This window comes from Terrapene carolina, unplaced genomic scaffold (assembly GCF_002925995.2).
Source record: "Terrapene carolina triunguis isolate 2854851 unplaced genomic scaffold, T_m_triunguis-2.0 Scaffold66, whole genome shotgun sequence".
Taxonomy (NCBI): domain Eukaryota; kingdom Metazoa; phylum Chordata; order Testudines; family Emydidae; genus Terrapene; species Terrapene triunguis.
Genome location: NW_020664417.1, coordinates 96,737,207 through 96,752,388, shown reverse-complemented (window position 1 = coordinate 96,752,388; position 15,182 = coordinate 96,737,207). Strand labels below are relative to the sequence as shown.

Sequence of the window (15,182 nt, the reverse complement as noted above, 5' to 3'; positions counted from 1 at the left end):
TTGGTGACCCTTAGTTCTTGTGTTATGAGAAGGAGTAAATAACACTTCCTTATTTACTTTCTCCGCACCAGTCATGATTTTATAGACCTCTGTCATATTCCCCCCCTTAGTTGTCTCTTTTCCAAGCTGAAAAGTCCCAGTCTTATTAATCTCTCCTTGTATGGCAGCTGTTCCATACCTGTAATCATTGGCTTTTCCCTTTTCTGAACCTTTTCCAATACCAGTATATCTTTTTTGAGATAGGGTGACCACATCTGCACGCAGTCTTCAAGATGTAGGCATACTATGGATTTATATAGAGGAAATATGATATTTTCTGTCTTATCAATCCCTTTCTGAATGTTGCCCAACATTCTATTCGCTTTTTTGACTGCCGTTGCACATTGAGTGGATGTTTTCAGAGAACTATCCACAATGACTCCAAGAGCTCTTTCTTGAGTGGTAACAGCCAGTTTAGACCCCATTATTTTATATGTATAGTTAGGATTGTTTTCCAATGTGCATTACTTTGCATTTATAAACACTGAATTTCATCTGCCATTTTGTTGCCCAGTCACCCAGTTTTGAGAGATCCTTTTGTAGCTCTTCGCAGTCTGCCTGGGACTTAACTATCTTGAATAGTTTTGTATCATCTGCAAATTTTGCCACCTCACTGTTTACCCCTTTTTCCAGATCATTTATGAATATGTTGAATAGGACTGGGCCCAGTACAGATGCCTGGGGGACACCACTATATACCTCTCTCAATTCCAAAAACTAACCATTTATTCCTACCCTTTGTTTCCTATCTTTTACCAGTTACCAATCCATGAGAGAACCTTCCCTCTTATCCCATGACTGCTTACTTTGCTTAAGAGCCTTTGGTGAGGGACCTTGTCAAAGGCTTTCTGAAAATCTAAGTACATTATATCCCAGGGATTTGGAGCAATCAGATTTTTTAATTGCTCCGCTCCGGCTCCGGGCATAAAACCTACTGGACTGCGCTCCAGCTCCGGGCTCCGCTCCAAAGCCCTGCTATATCCACTGAATTCCCCTTGTCCACATGCTCATTGACACCCTAAAAGAATTCTAGTAGATTGGTGAGGCATGATTTCCCTTTACAAAAACCATGTTGACTCTTCCCAAACAAATTATGTTCATCTATGTGTCTGACAGTTTTGTTCTTTACTATAGTTTCAACCATTTGCCTGGTACTGAAGTCAGACTTACCAGCCTGTAATTGCCGGGATCACCTCTGGATCCCTTTTTAAAAATTGGCGTAACATTAGCTAGCCTCCAGTCATTTGGTACAGAAGCTGATTTAAATGATAGGTTACAGACTACAGTTAGTAGTTCTGCAATTTCACATTTGAGTTCCTTCAGAACTCTTGGGTGAATATCATCTGGTCCTGGTGACTTATTACTGTTTAGTTTATCAATTTGTTCCAAAACCTCCTCTAATGACACCTCAATCTGGGACAGTTCCTCAGATTTGTCACCTAAAAAGAATGGCTCAGGTTTGTGAATCTCCCTCACATCCTCAGCCGTGAAGACGGATGCAAAGAATTCATTTAGCTTCTCCGCAATGGCCTTATCGTCCTTGAGTGCTCCTTTAGCATCTTGATCGTCCATTGGCCCCACACATTGTTTAGCAGGCTTCTTGCTTCAGATGTACGTAAAAAAAATTTTGCTATTACTTTTTGAGTCTTTGACTAGCTGTTCTTCACATTCTTTTTTGTTCTTCACATTCTTCCTAATTATATTTTTACACTTCATTTGCCAGAGTTTACTCCTTTCTATTTTCCTCACTAGGATTTAACTTCCACTTTTTAAAGGATGCCTTTTTGCCTCTCACTGCTTCTTTTACTTGTTGTTTAGCCATGGTGGCACTTTTTTGGTTATATTAGTATGTTTTTTAATTTGGGGTATACATTTAAGTTGAGCCTCTATTATGGTGTCTAAAAAGTTTCCATGCAGCTTGCAGGGATTTCACTTTTGGCGCTGTACCTTTTAATTTCTGTTTAAGTAACCTCCTCATTTTTGTATAGTCCCCCTTTCTGAAATGCTACAGTGTTGGGCTGCTATGGTGTTTTCCTCACCACAGGGATGTTAAATTTAATTATATTATGGTCACTATTACCAAGCGGTCCAACTATATTCACCTCGTGGACCAGATCCTGTGCTCCACTTAGGACTAAATCAAGAATTCTCTCTCCTCTTGCGAGTTCCAGGACTAGCTGCTCCAAGAAGCAGTCATTTAAGGTGTCAAGAAACTTTATCGCTGCATCCAGTCCTGAGGTGATATGTACCCAGTCAATATGGGGATAATTGAAATCCCCCATTATTATTGAGTTTTTTATTTTTATAGCCTCTCTAATCTCCCTGAGCATTTCACAGTCACTATCTCCATCCTGGTCAGGTGGTCAGTATTATTCCCCTACTGCTATATTCTTCTTCTTAGAGCATGGAATTACTATCCATAGAGATTCTATGGTATAGTTTGGTTCATTTAAGATTTTTACTTCATTTGATTCTATGCTTTCTTTCGCATGATGATTGAATGATTGAAACTGGTGATATTCTGAAGAAAAAGAGCTCTAAGCTATGGTTATAGGGGTTTCCAATACTTCACACTGACTCATCAGACATCCTAGGCTTCAGAGTGACACTCCTGTAATATTATATAATCTTAGATAGATATATTTCAATGTAGTAGAGGCAGTAGATCCTACTGTAATATTACACACAAAACTATGTCAAATGTCAGAATTATGGTTGCCTGTGCAACCCATTCCCTCCCCCCAAGTGCAGTCATTTCTGCACCATCCCCTCCAACCTCACCATGTCCCAATGTTTTCACCCAGCTAATCCCAGTCTCCACTCCTCAGGCCCAGCTAGTCCCTAGTCTCACCCCTCTGGATTCTTCCTCCCAGTCTCCTTGCTCAGCCATTCCCAGTTCTCCCCCCACACCAGGCTCCTCCTCCTGATTTTTTTTTTTCTGTCCCTCATGCTGTCCATGTTCCCTGTCCCCGCTGGATCCCAGTTCCAATTTCCCTCCCTGGCCTCATACTAGTCTGTGTTCACCTGTCTCTTTGTCCCAGATTTTTTGTGCAGCCAAACCCAGTTCTTATCTGACTCCTCATCAGATCTGTCTCCCCTCAACCCCACTGGTTCTCAGCCTCTCTTGTCCAGCTAGTCAGTCTCCCCCCCCCTCCTCATCCAATCCCCCTCCCCCCCCCCCCCCCCCTTCCCCCACACACACATTCAGTTTCGCTCCCAGTTTCTTTACCCAGCTAATTCCAGTCTTCCCTCCCCCCCCATTGCCAGTCTCCAGTCCAAGTCTTCTCCCACCACATCCCAACATGCTCCTTGTTCCAAGCTACTCACTCATCTTCCATTCCCCCAGGTCCGGCTCTTGTCCCCTCTGCATTTGAATCAAGTAACCTCCTTCGCCAGATTCCCCGGGCCCAACAGAGAGAGCATTGAGAGCACAGGAGGGACAGTCTTCCTGCTCTCAGTTCAGGTGCCCGGACCCAGCATAGTCCACAGCAGGGAAAGTCCTGTCCAGCTCTGGGCTGGAGCACGCCCAGTGTGGATGGAAACTTTTGGGAATTTAGCTGCTAAAATCAAGTTTATATTGAGCATGTGTGAATTTAAGTTTTTTTTGAAAGGCTTTAATTTGGCTAAATTTGGGCAGATTTTCACAAGAACAGCAAAAAGCACATCCCTGACCCAAAGGCCCACTCCCCTGCCAAACTTCAAGTCCCTGCTCCAAAGCATGGGGGCACTAGAGTTTTTCAAAGAAAACATAGCCATTAACATGTGCAAATCATCATTTTTCCTAGCCTTGCTCTCAGAAACAGCTGAACTGTTCGGGCTGAAATTTAAAACAAACAATTCAGCCTGAAGCAGACGCCCAGTATGGAAAACCAAATGATTAAAGTTTTTGTCAAAGTTATAAGCAACTGAAAAAAGGATCTTAGGATGCAAAATGCTGGGCAACCTTAACAGTAGGTGGTATTACCAGCCCCACCTATCATTACTTTGGGGTTTGAAAGGATTGGTGGGGGGCGAGGTTTTTCCCCCCTCATCCTACTCCTGTTGTAATTTTTCCCACTCCTCAGTGGAGTTATAGTTCACCGTTGCACACACAAGCTACAGAACATGCTAACAGGCCTGACAAGCTTATTGATACCCTATTGAGCTGAATAACATTTATCTCAAATAGTAGCACCGTTTATTTTAAATCTCTAGTGTTTCAGCTCAAAGGAAATCAGTCCTTAAACTGAACAGAACATGAGCTGCCCATTGACCAAAACGCCCACAGCTCTATCCAGGCACTTATCTCACAATGGATTGCCCCTCAACCAGAATATTCCTTGCACCTCTCAATAAGGGAAGAGAATACTAAGCTACATATCATACGTGTCTGTTGCTCTGAGCTGTGCGTCTGTTGGTGCCACACCCGCTTTTCAAAATTACTATGAAATACACTTTGTTCCTTGGTCAGAAATCACTCCAGTGGAAACAAGTATTCTGTGGTCACCTACGTGGGCTGTACAACATTCTGTCCTGGGATACCTTATGTGATAAATGAAGGCGGGGGAGGGGAGAGATCTCCCTTTTATGAACACCAGCCAGCCAGTTATAAAGTCCCTCTTGGTGGCTGTTCTCTGCTTGCTTTACCTGTAAAGGGTTAAAAAGTCCCCCAGGTAAAGGAAAAGGAGTGGGCACCTGACCAAAGGAGCCAGTGGGAAGGCTAGAGCTTTTTTAAATGGGGGGGGGGGGGGGGAACTTCCCCTTTGTCTCTGTTGTGGTTCTTCGGGAAAGAGGGGAACAGGGAGCAGTTATGCTATGAAAAGCTTTAAGCCAGGTATGATCATAGAATCATACCTAGAACTACTTATTTGGGACCCTCAGATGTGTAAGTAGATCAGGAATGTTTAGAAAGACGCGATTAGGTTTATTTCTGTTTATTTCTTATGGCTAGTGGACTCCTCTGTGCTAACCCCAGATGCTTTTGTTTGCTTGTAACCTTTAAGTTAAACCCCCAAGAAAGCTATTTTGGGTGCTTGATTTTTGGAATTGCTCTTTTAAAATCTAGCAAAAGCCTAAGTTCCAGATGTATTTTCTTTCTTTTTTGTTTTTAATAAAATTTACCTTTTTTAAGAACAGGATTGGATTTTTGGTGTCCTAAGAGGTTTGTGCACATATTGTTTAATTAGCTGGTGGCAACAGCTAATTTCCTTTGTTTTCTTTCTCAGCTCTTCCCCACAGGGGGAGTGAAAGGGCTTGAGGGTACCCCACAGGAAGGAATTCCCAAGTGCACCTTCCTGAGTTCCAAAAAAGGGGTTTTGCATTTGGGTGGTGGCAGCGTTTAGCAAGCCAGGGTCAGAGAAACGCTGTAACCTTGGGAGTTTAATACAAGCCTGGAGTGGCCAGTATTAATTTTTAAAATCCTTGCGGGCTCCCACCTTCTGCACTCGAAGTGCCAGAGTGGGGAATCAGCCTTGACACCACACATCCCAAAAGCAGAAAAGACCACTTTGATCATCTAACCTGTCCTCCTGCATAACGTAGTCCAGAGAATTTCCCCAAAAGAATTCCTAGAGCAGAACTTTCAGAAAAACATCCAGTCTTGATTTAAAAATTGCCAGTGATGGAGAGTCCACCATGACCTTGGCAATGTGGTAAGTTGTTCCAATAGTTAATTACTCTGTGTGAAAAATGTACACCCTATTTCCAGTCTGAATTTGTCTATCTTCAGTTTCCAGCCATTGGCTCGTGTACTACCTAGATAGAAGAGCTTGTTATTAAATACTTGGTCCCCATGTTGGTACTTACAAACTGTAATCAAGTCATCCTTTAACCCTCACTGTGTTAAGCTACATAGTTCGAGCTCCTTGAGTCTATCACTATAAGGCATGTTTTCTAATCCTTTAATCTTTCTCATGGCTCTTCTCTGAACACTCTCCAAATTACCACTGTTGGTAATGCACAGTCTGAGTTCTCTTCAAAGGCTGCTATGATCGTATCAGCCCAAAGCTGATACTTCAGTGCTGGGCATCAGCATAAGAACCTTGCTAGATAAATAGATTGCTCTTGTTTTTTATATATCTATATTTCTCCCTGCTGAGATCCCAAAGTGATTGACGAACTAATTTTTATAGATGAGAAGCAGCAGAAACAGAGGCAGATGAGATGTTTTGTTTGTATTACCATAGGGCCTAGGAGCCCCAGGTGTGGAGCAGGACGCTGCTGTACTAGGTGCTGTTCAAACACAGCACAAAGAGATGGTCCTTACCCTCAGATTGTAAGCTCTTTAGGGTATGTCTTCACTACCGGCCAGATCGGTGGGCGGCAATCGATCCAGCGGGGATCGATTTATCGCGTCTAGTCTAGATGCGATAAATCGATCCCCGAGCGCTCTCCCTTCGACTCCTGTACTCCAGCTCGCCGAGAGGCGCAGACAGAGTTGACGGGGGAGCAGCAGCAGTCGACTCACTGTAGGGAAGACACCGCGGTAAGTCAATCTAAGTACGTCAACTTCAGCTACGTTATTCACGTAGCTGAAGTTGTGTAACTCAGATCGATTTCCTCCTCCCCACCCCCGGTGTAGACCAGGCCTGAGTATAAGACAAGAGCCAACATGTTGATGCCAACAAACAGTTGAGAGAGTACAAGGAAACAGTGAGACATTATCGGTCAGCATGATAAATAGTGGTCTCATTGCACCAGCACCATTCTCAAAGGCACGGAGAGAACAATTTGTGAGGAGAGTTACACGCTAACAAATGGGACAGATAAGATAAATTGGACATTCATACATATGCTTTCTCAAAGTATAAGAACAAGGGGACAATTAAAGTGAAAGGCAGCAAATTGAACAAGAAAACATCTATGCAATATATAATTAACCTGTGGAACTCATTGTTGCAAGGTACAGTTGAGGCCAAGAGCTTAGTAGAATTCAAAAAAGGCCTACGCACTTACACTGTACTATGGATGTTCTCAGTGGATAGGCTAAAACTTATTTTGAATGGATTTAAACCTAGGATTTAAGCCAGCCAGAAACTGCCTGTGGTTAGGAAGAAACTTCTCTTATGAGCAGCCTATAACGTAATTCTGCACTATAGAATGGCTAGTGCCTTCCTCTCAATTATCTAGTGCTAGTCCCTGCCAGAGATGGGTTGCTGAACTGGATGGGCCAAAAGTTCCGTGAGATCTTTAATGATCAGGAATGGACAGATGTACAGAGAGTTCTACATTTCGAGAGATGGTATTTCCAGCAGCAAGCCTGGCACTGCTATAGATTGCAGACCTGACATTTTTAAAAGAAATAGAGACTTGAAAATGCTTTCTCTGTTTCTCTTACGTGACATTGACATTTATTACATGTGAGCACACTGGTCTTCTTTTAACACACAAAGCCTGATCCACCAAAAACAATCAGGCAGGCATTGGTAACATAAGCTTCAAACTCACCCTTTCATGGGTGGCTTGAGATATTTTTTACGTTGAATTTGGACTTTAGAGCCAATGTCACCATTTATCTGTATTCTGACATCGGCACTTAATCAGTGTTCCGGCTGCATTATGCTCGCATGTTTACTAGACAGGTATAGGAAGCATTACATGCTGACCTGACCTCAGTTCATTTTATAATCCCATGTACACCTAAAAGAGCTTGCAAAAATCCAGTTAGGCTGAACAAATACCCTCCATTGGAAATCATTTAAAGGGCTCCTTTTTCTTGATAGAAGTTGGAATTATGTGATTACAAGATTGCTCCAAGCAATGAGGTTTACACCTTCTTTAGGAGGTTAAAATTCTTACTCTACAGAGAATCTTATTTTAAAAAAGAATCGTGTCTAACCAGTTTGTTTAGTTCTTTGAATGCAAAAGATTGTGTGTTCTCCTGGCTTCCTTTTCTGAACATGTTTGAAAGAGTTGACTTGATCAGGGCTCAGAATTTTGTTGATCTCCCTAAAGCACCCAGTGATCTGTTGGATAACAGAAAGCAGCTACTAAATAATGATTATTAATTTTGCATTCAAGAGTAACTTTCATCTGAGGATTTCAAAGCATTTAGAAACATTTATCCTTGCAACACCATTGTGCATTGTTACTTATTTATATTACAGTAACTGCTAAATCCCTTGGTTGAGACCTCACATCTTGTTGTGCTTTTACTACCACATAGACCGTTTCTGCCCCCCAGCTTGTTTACAACCTAAATAGACAAGACAGGCACAGGATGGAAGAGGAAACAAGGACAGAGATGTGAAATGATTTGCTCAAGGTCATGCAGCAAGTTGATGGCAGAGACAAGAATAGGTCTCTGACTCCTAAACCATGGCCTAGCCCCTAGGCCATATTTCCTAGCCGACATAGTGTAAACTATGGCACAGAGTGGTTAAGTGACTTGACCAAGGTCTTAGCAGGGAAGATTTGCAAAGACACAAAGGGGAATTAGGCTGCTGAGAGTTAGGCACCTTTGAAAATCTCCCTCAGGTTGAATGGATGGCAGGGCAAGGACTAAGTCCCTACCAAACTCTTCCTCTCTAGAACACACTCTCCTTTGATAAGGCTTGCATCTAATCACCGGTTTATTTACAAATGAGAACTTTTCATAAAAACACTCATCCCCTAGGCTTCCTTCTCAGATGTTTTTCTCCTTTGAATCGTGAATGACTTTAACTTGATCTTGCATCTTAACCCAGAATCGTCCATGACACACTCACTTGGGTTTCTCTTGAGTTGCTAAAAGCCTCACTCACTTGAATTTGAACTGCATTTTGTGAGCAGTCAGACTTGCAATTCACCTGTGACTCAGGAACTGTTTTACACAAGAGTCTCCTATTTTCCACCGTTCACTAACATTTATGTTTTGCTTTTGCCTTTAGTTTTACCAGCTGACTCTGATGCTTGGAAGGTGAGCCCTCAAACTGCAAATATGGTGATAAACATCTGCCTCCCACAGTTCAAGCCAAGAATTCACTGCAACAAGGTAAAAATAAAAAAACATTGTGTTTTCTGCAATTTAAGGCATAGAGGGTCAGCTCTGGTATCTCTTGGTTAGATGGAAAGAATAAGCAGTCCTTATCTCTGCTGGACAGAGTAGACAAAGGAGTGCTCACTCACTACATCATTTGTGTCTGAGATAATGTGGCAATGTTTCCTTAATTAAGAGCATTCTCAGATGCTCATGCAAATCTTTTCTAAGAAAACACAACCAATTTTACTCACCAGGCTCTCTGGCGAAATAGCTCAGGAAACACCTGAGCAGTGTCTGTTGGAATTATCTCAGTGTAATGTGCAGAGAGATGCTCTTGTGGCATCACACTTAAAGGGCCATGGTCATGTAGGTTACAGCAAAAACATAACAGGATTTTTTAATTGTGCAAAACTGGATGGAACTGCTTGGGGGGTTGAAAATTTATTTTTAATTTATTTATTTTTTTGTGAAAGCCCCTCAAATCTTCAAGACTCAAATCTTCAAAGCTAACCAGTCTTATTGCAAAGAATTGGGGTCTTGTGGTATAATGGTGAGTTAGGACTCCTGGGTTCTTTTTCTGCATCTGCTAATTTGGGGTAATCATAGAATATTAGGGTTGGAAGAGACCTCAGGACATCATCTAGTCCAATCCCCTGCTCAAAGCAGGAGCAACCCCAACTAAATCATCCCAGCCAGGGCTTTGTCAAGCCGGGCCTTAAAAAACCTCTAAGAATGGAGATTCCACCACCACCCTAGGTAACCCATTCCAGTGCTTCACCACCCTCCTAGTGAAATAGTGTTTCCTAATATCCAACCTAGACCTCCCCCACTGCAACTTGAGACCATTGCTTCTTGTTCTGTCATCTGCCACCACTGAGAACAGCCGAGCTCCATCCTCTTTGGAACACCCCTTTCAGGTAGTTGAAAGCAGCTATCAAATCCCCCCTCACTCTTCTCTTCTGCAGACTAAAAAGCCCCAGTTCCCTCAGCCTCTCCTCGTAAGTCATGTGCCCCAGCCTCCTGATCATTTTCGTTGCCCTCCGCTGGACTCTCTTCAATTTGTCCACATCCCTTCTGTAGTGGGGGGCCCAAAACTGGACACAATACTCCAGGTGTGGCCTCACCAGTGCCGAATAGAGGGGAATAATCACTTCCCTCGATCTGCTGGCAATGCTCCTACTAATACAGCCCAATATGCTGTTGGCCTTCTTGGCAACAAGAGCACACTGCTGACTCATATCCAGCTTCTCGTCCACTGTAATCCCCAGGTCATTTTCTGCAGAACTGCTGCTTAGCCAGTCGGTCCCCAGCCTGTAACGGTGCATGGGATTCTTCCTTCCTAAGTGCAGGACTCTGCACTTGTCCTTATTGAACCTCATCAGATTTCTCTAGGCCCAATCCTTCAATTTGTCTAGGTCACTCTGGACCCTATTCCTACCCTCCAGCGTATCTACCTCTTCCCCCAGCTTAGTGTCATCTGTGAACTTGCTGAGGGTGCAATTCATCCCATCATCCGGATCATTAATAAAAATGTTGAACAAAACCGGCCCCAGGACCCCGCCCCCTGGGACACTCCACTTGATACCAGCTGCCGACTAGACATCGAGCCGTTGATCACTACCCGTTGAGCCCGACAATCTAGCCAGCTTTCTATCCACCTTACAGTCCATTCATCCAGTCCATACTTCTTTAACTTGCTGGCAAGAATACTGTGAGAGATTGTATCAAAAGCTTTGCTAAAGTCAAGGTATATCTCATCCACCGCTTTCCCCATATCTATAGAGCCAGTTATCTCATCATAGAAGGTAATCAGGTTGGTCAGGCATGACTTGCCCTTGGTGAATCCATGTTGACAGTTCCTCATCACCTTCCTCTCTCCAAGTGCTTCAAAATGGATTCCTTGAGGACCTGCTCCATGATTTTGCCAGGAACTGAAGTGAGGCTGACCGGTCTGTAGTTCCCCGGGTTCTCTTTCTTCCCTTTTTTAAAGATGGGCACTATATTTGCCTTTTTCCAATCGTCCGGGACATCCCCCGATCACCACAAATTTTCAAAGATAATGGCCAATGGCTCTGCAATCACATCAGCCAACTCCCTCAGCACCCTTGGATGCATTAGAGCTAGACCCATGGACTTGTGCATGTCCAGCTTTTCTAAATAGTCCTTAACCTGTTCTTTCACCACTGAGGGCTGCTCACCTCCTCCCCATACTGTGTTGCCCCGTGCAGCAGTCTGGGAGCTGACCTTGTCTGTGAAGACGGAGGCAAAAAAAAGCATTGAGTACTTCAGCTTTTTCCACATCATCTGTCACTATGTTGCCTCCCCCATTCAGTAAGGGTCCCACACTTTCCCTGACCACCTTCTTGTTGCTAACATACCTATAGAAACCCTTCTTGTTACCCTTCACATCCCTTGCTAGCTGCAACTCCAGTTGTGCCTTGGCCTTCCTGATTACACACCTAGATGCTCTAGCAATATTTTTATACTCCTCCCTAGTCATCTGTCCAAATTTCCACTTCTTGTAAGCTTCCTTTTTGTGTTTAAGCTCACTGAAGATTTCTCTGTTAAGCCAAGCTGGTCGCCTGCCATATTTGCTATTCTTTCTGCACATATGGATGGTTTGTTCCTGCGCCCTCAACAAGGATTCTTTAAAATACAGCCAGTTCTCCTGGACTCCTTTCCCCCTCATATTAGCCTCCCAGGGGATCCTGCCCATCAGTTCCCTAAGGGAGTCTAAGTCTGCTTTTCTGAAGTCCAGGGTCCGTATTTTGCTACTCTCCTTTCTTCCTTTTGTGATGATCCTGAACCCGACCATCTCATGGTCACTGCTGCCCAGGTTACCACCCACTTACACTTCCCCTACCAATTCTTCCCTGTTTGTGAGCAGCAGGTCAAGAGGAGCACAGCCCCTAGTTGGTTCCTCCAGCACTTGTACTAGGAAGTGTACCAACACCTGCAACTCCTGTTGACTTCGTTTGGAGTTGTGGGTGCTCATCACTGCTAAAAATCAGTGCCAAGGTATTTCAGGTTGGGCCCCCAGTTAGGAGGTCACTCTGAAAAATTTGGCCCTTTATCCTTTCTCTGCTTCTGTTAACCTCTCTGTAAAATTGGTGTCCTAAAACTGTTACACCTCATAGGGGAGTTCTGAGGGTTAATTAGTTCTGAGATCTTCAGATGAAAGGTGGTAATATTTGCATTATTCAAGTGCTTACATAGTCAATATTTTAATTTTATAGAATCATAGGGTTGGAAGGGACCTCTGGAGGTCATCTAGTCCAACCTCCTGCTCAAAGCAGGACCAATCCCCAACTTTTTTTTTTTTTTTTTTGGCCCCAGATCCCTAAATGGCCCCTTCAAGGATTGAGCTCACAACCGTGGGTTTAGCAGGCCAATACTTAAACCACTGAGCTATCCCTCTCCCAGATACTTTTTTCTCTCTCCCACCAGAAAATTCCCTGTGGCTCAGTAAAATGTGAAACACTTTCCCATTTTTCTTTCTAAGGTGTCAAACTACTTATAATAATGAGTTGAGCTTTCGTGTTTGATTCTTGGAGTCATTATAATCCTTAGAGATTATCCAGTTCTTAATTCAAAGCCTATTTTGAATGGCAAGGCCCCCCCAAACTGCATCTCAAAAACAAGAGAACCTGGGTTTTGTCCTGTGAAAAACGCAACATTTATTTACACGGTATTTAAAGCCCTTCCTAGATGGGTTTGATTACATTGCTGGTCTGTGACTCCAATTAAGTCAGTGGAGTTGCCTGCTCTTACAGCAGGGCTGAATTTAGCCTCTCCTCCATATTTTAGCCTAGAATGAATTTATGGCAAAATCCTTTACAATAAATGTTTTCAATTAAATTCTCATTCCCTTAAAGAGGCACTGTTATAATTGGTGAATGCTTCTAACATCTTGAGCAACATTACTGTACCAAATGGGTTTGCAGAGCCCAGCACCCCTAGAATAACAACTCAGGGACACACATGCTCTGGGGAGTAAAATCAAGAGAGCACAGCTCATCTTTTAAGTTTTGTTATTCACCGCTGATCATTTAATGCCTCATTTACATTTTGTCTCGCAAATACTATAGAAGTGGTTGCAAACTCACTTTCCTCTTTTGGGTCAAATCAAGCCCAGTATCCTCTCCTTTCTCTTTAAACACAGATTTCTGCTGATGGTTATGAAGTTGAGAACCTCATCTCTGAAGACCTTGCAAAGAGAAACCGGGGCTTTCGCAGTGAATATTTCATCAAGCCCCCGGTCCATGTTACTCTCTCCTTTCCCTTCAACATAGAAATCTGCAGGATTAACATAGACATCTCATCGGGTGGGTATCAGAATTTCACGGGGCTGGACATTTACACGTCTACCTCATTGAACAAAAGCTCTTGGAACAGCCCGGAGTCTCAGTTCTCAGGTCTGGCCGGTCAGCCTGTGTCGGACAAAGACGTTTTCACACTAGTGGGCAAAGCCGTTCTAAAAAATCAAAGCAAAGTGACGTTCAGCCACAGGGGCTTCAAGCCAAGGCCTCCTTTCCATCAGATGGAAGCTGTCTTCTACCCTGGTTCTGCATCTCACGACCTATGGAATAAAGGCCCTGCCTCACTGAGCAATGTATCACACTTAAAAATTTGCATCTCCCATGTAGCAGGAGGTGGCCTCCCTTGCATTAAAAGACTGGAGGTCTGGGGGCAGCCAGCCAAGTCGTGCCCACAGGACGTGATGGACAGCGTGTTCCGAGTGGCCTCTGAGTGCTTGGCTCAGGGCTTGGGCGTCCAGAGTGCCAGTTTCATTTTACCAATGGAAAGCGAGTGTGTGCCCCTAAGCAACTCCGACAGCGAACAGCAGAGTCTCCAGAAGCTAGTCGATGTTGTTCAGGATATCCCTGAAGAGTTCTTGGACCCTATCACTCTGGAGATAATGCCCTTCCCAATGCTGCTGCCGTCTGGCAAGGTGATCGACCAGAGCACTTTGGAGAAATGCAACCGGAGTGAGGCTTCCTGGGGTCGGGTGCCCAGCGATCCTTTCACTGGGGTTGCCTTTAGCCAGCACTCCCAGCCCCTCCCTCACCCCTCTCTAAAGGCGAGGATAGACCACTTCCTATTACAGCACAGCATTCCAGGCACCAACCTCCTCGGGAGGGCTCAGGTCTTAGGGATGGTCACACCTTCTTCCCTAACCATGTCCTCTCTGAAAAGGAAAATGGACTGCATGGAGCAAAGCCCTGATGACAGCAACCACGTAGAACCCTCCTATTTTTCTACCACAAACTTACTAGCCATGTCTACCTCAGAGAGCAGTGCTAAAAAAATGAAAACTGAGAGTGACTCGCATTTGGCCCAAATGGACTGTTCGACAGGTATCTCGCCTCCCTAATTCTCATTGTTTCTTCACCTTCCTGGTCTCCCAGGACCAGAGTGTCACACACACCATCCCAAATGTGATTTCACTTAATCCTCACATCTCCTGCAGATTCTCACACCAAAACCTAGGGGCGCTTTTTGAGGCTGTTGTCTTTTACTCCTGCCAAACATTATGGAAATGGTTTTAGCATATCAGTCATGTCTGATTTTCCCCTTTCCTCTACCCAGTACGTTCTTTCTTTCATAGCCAGATTTTACTTCTGTTTTATGGTGGTTGTTTTTTCAGTCCCTGACCGCATTGTTCTGCCTATGTCAATCTACACCATTTATTTGCCCATAATTGATTCAGATCACTTAATTTTTCCATTAGTCTTTTATTTCCTTTGTCCCCATTATTTTCAGTTCATTGACAAGTCTTGCTGTGCTGGAAAATCATCTCTCTTGCAGCCTGTGCAAAAAAATTGTTGGGATTCTACTAGCCCAGGCACACAATCTGCTGGCCCGTCGTCCCCATAATGGGGGGGGAAACCCTCAAATGTCTTCCCTGCGCCGAATGAACTGGTTCGTAGGATCATGTGTGGGCTGCTTACACAGATCACTGTGATCACAAATGTGCTCCTACTGACCCTTCTGCTGCTTACGCTCCTAACGGTTCTCCCCCAAGTGGCACTTATTTATCGCAGCACAGCTTTAGAAGCACTTGTCAAATCCCAGTCAATAACACTAAATGCTTGTGTTGATGGACATCCCTGCCAAGGGAGCATAAAACCTCAGAACCAATGGATAGCAGAATGAGCGTGTGTGTGTGTGTGTGTGTGTGTGTGTGTGTGTGTGTGTGTGTGTG

The 15,182-nt window shown here is 43.9% G+C and overlaps 1 protein-coding gene across 2 annotated transcripts in view; it reads left to right on the top strand.

Annotated features, from left to right (window-relative positions):
- Nucleotides 1–15,182, top strand: part of UBOX5 (U-box domain containing 5) — a 31,077-nt gene that overhangs the window by 11,187 nt on the left and 4,708 nt on the right. For both annotated transcript variants that reach the window (XM_024193792.1, XM_024193791.1), the window contains exons 2-3: nt 8,886–8,989; nt 13,140–14,334. In XM_024193792.1, the coding sequence (XP_024049560.1) occupies nt 8,936–8,989; nt 13,140–14,334 (1,249 nt within the window). In that variant the 5' untranslated portion in view covers nt 8,886–8,935. The remainder of the gene's footprint in view (nt 1–8,885; nt 8,990–13,139; nt 14,335–15,182) is intronic.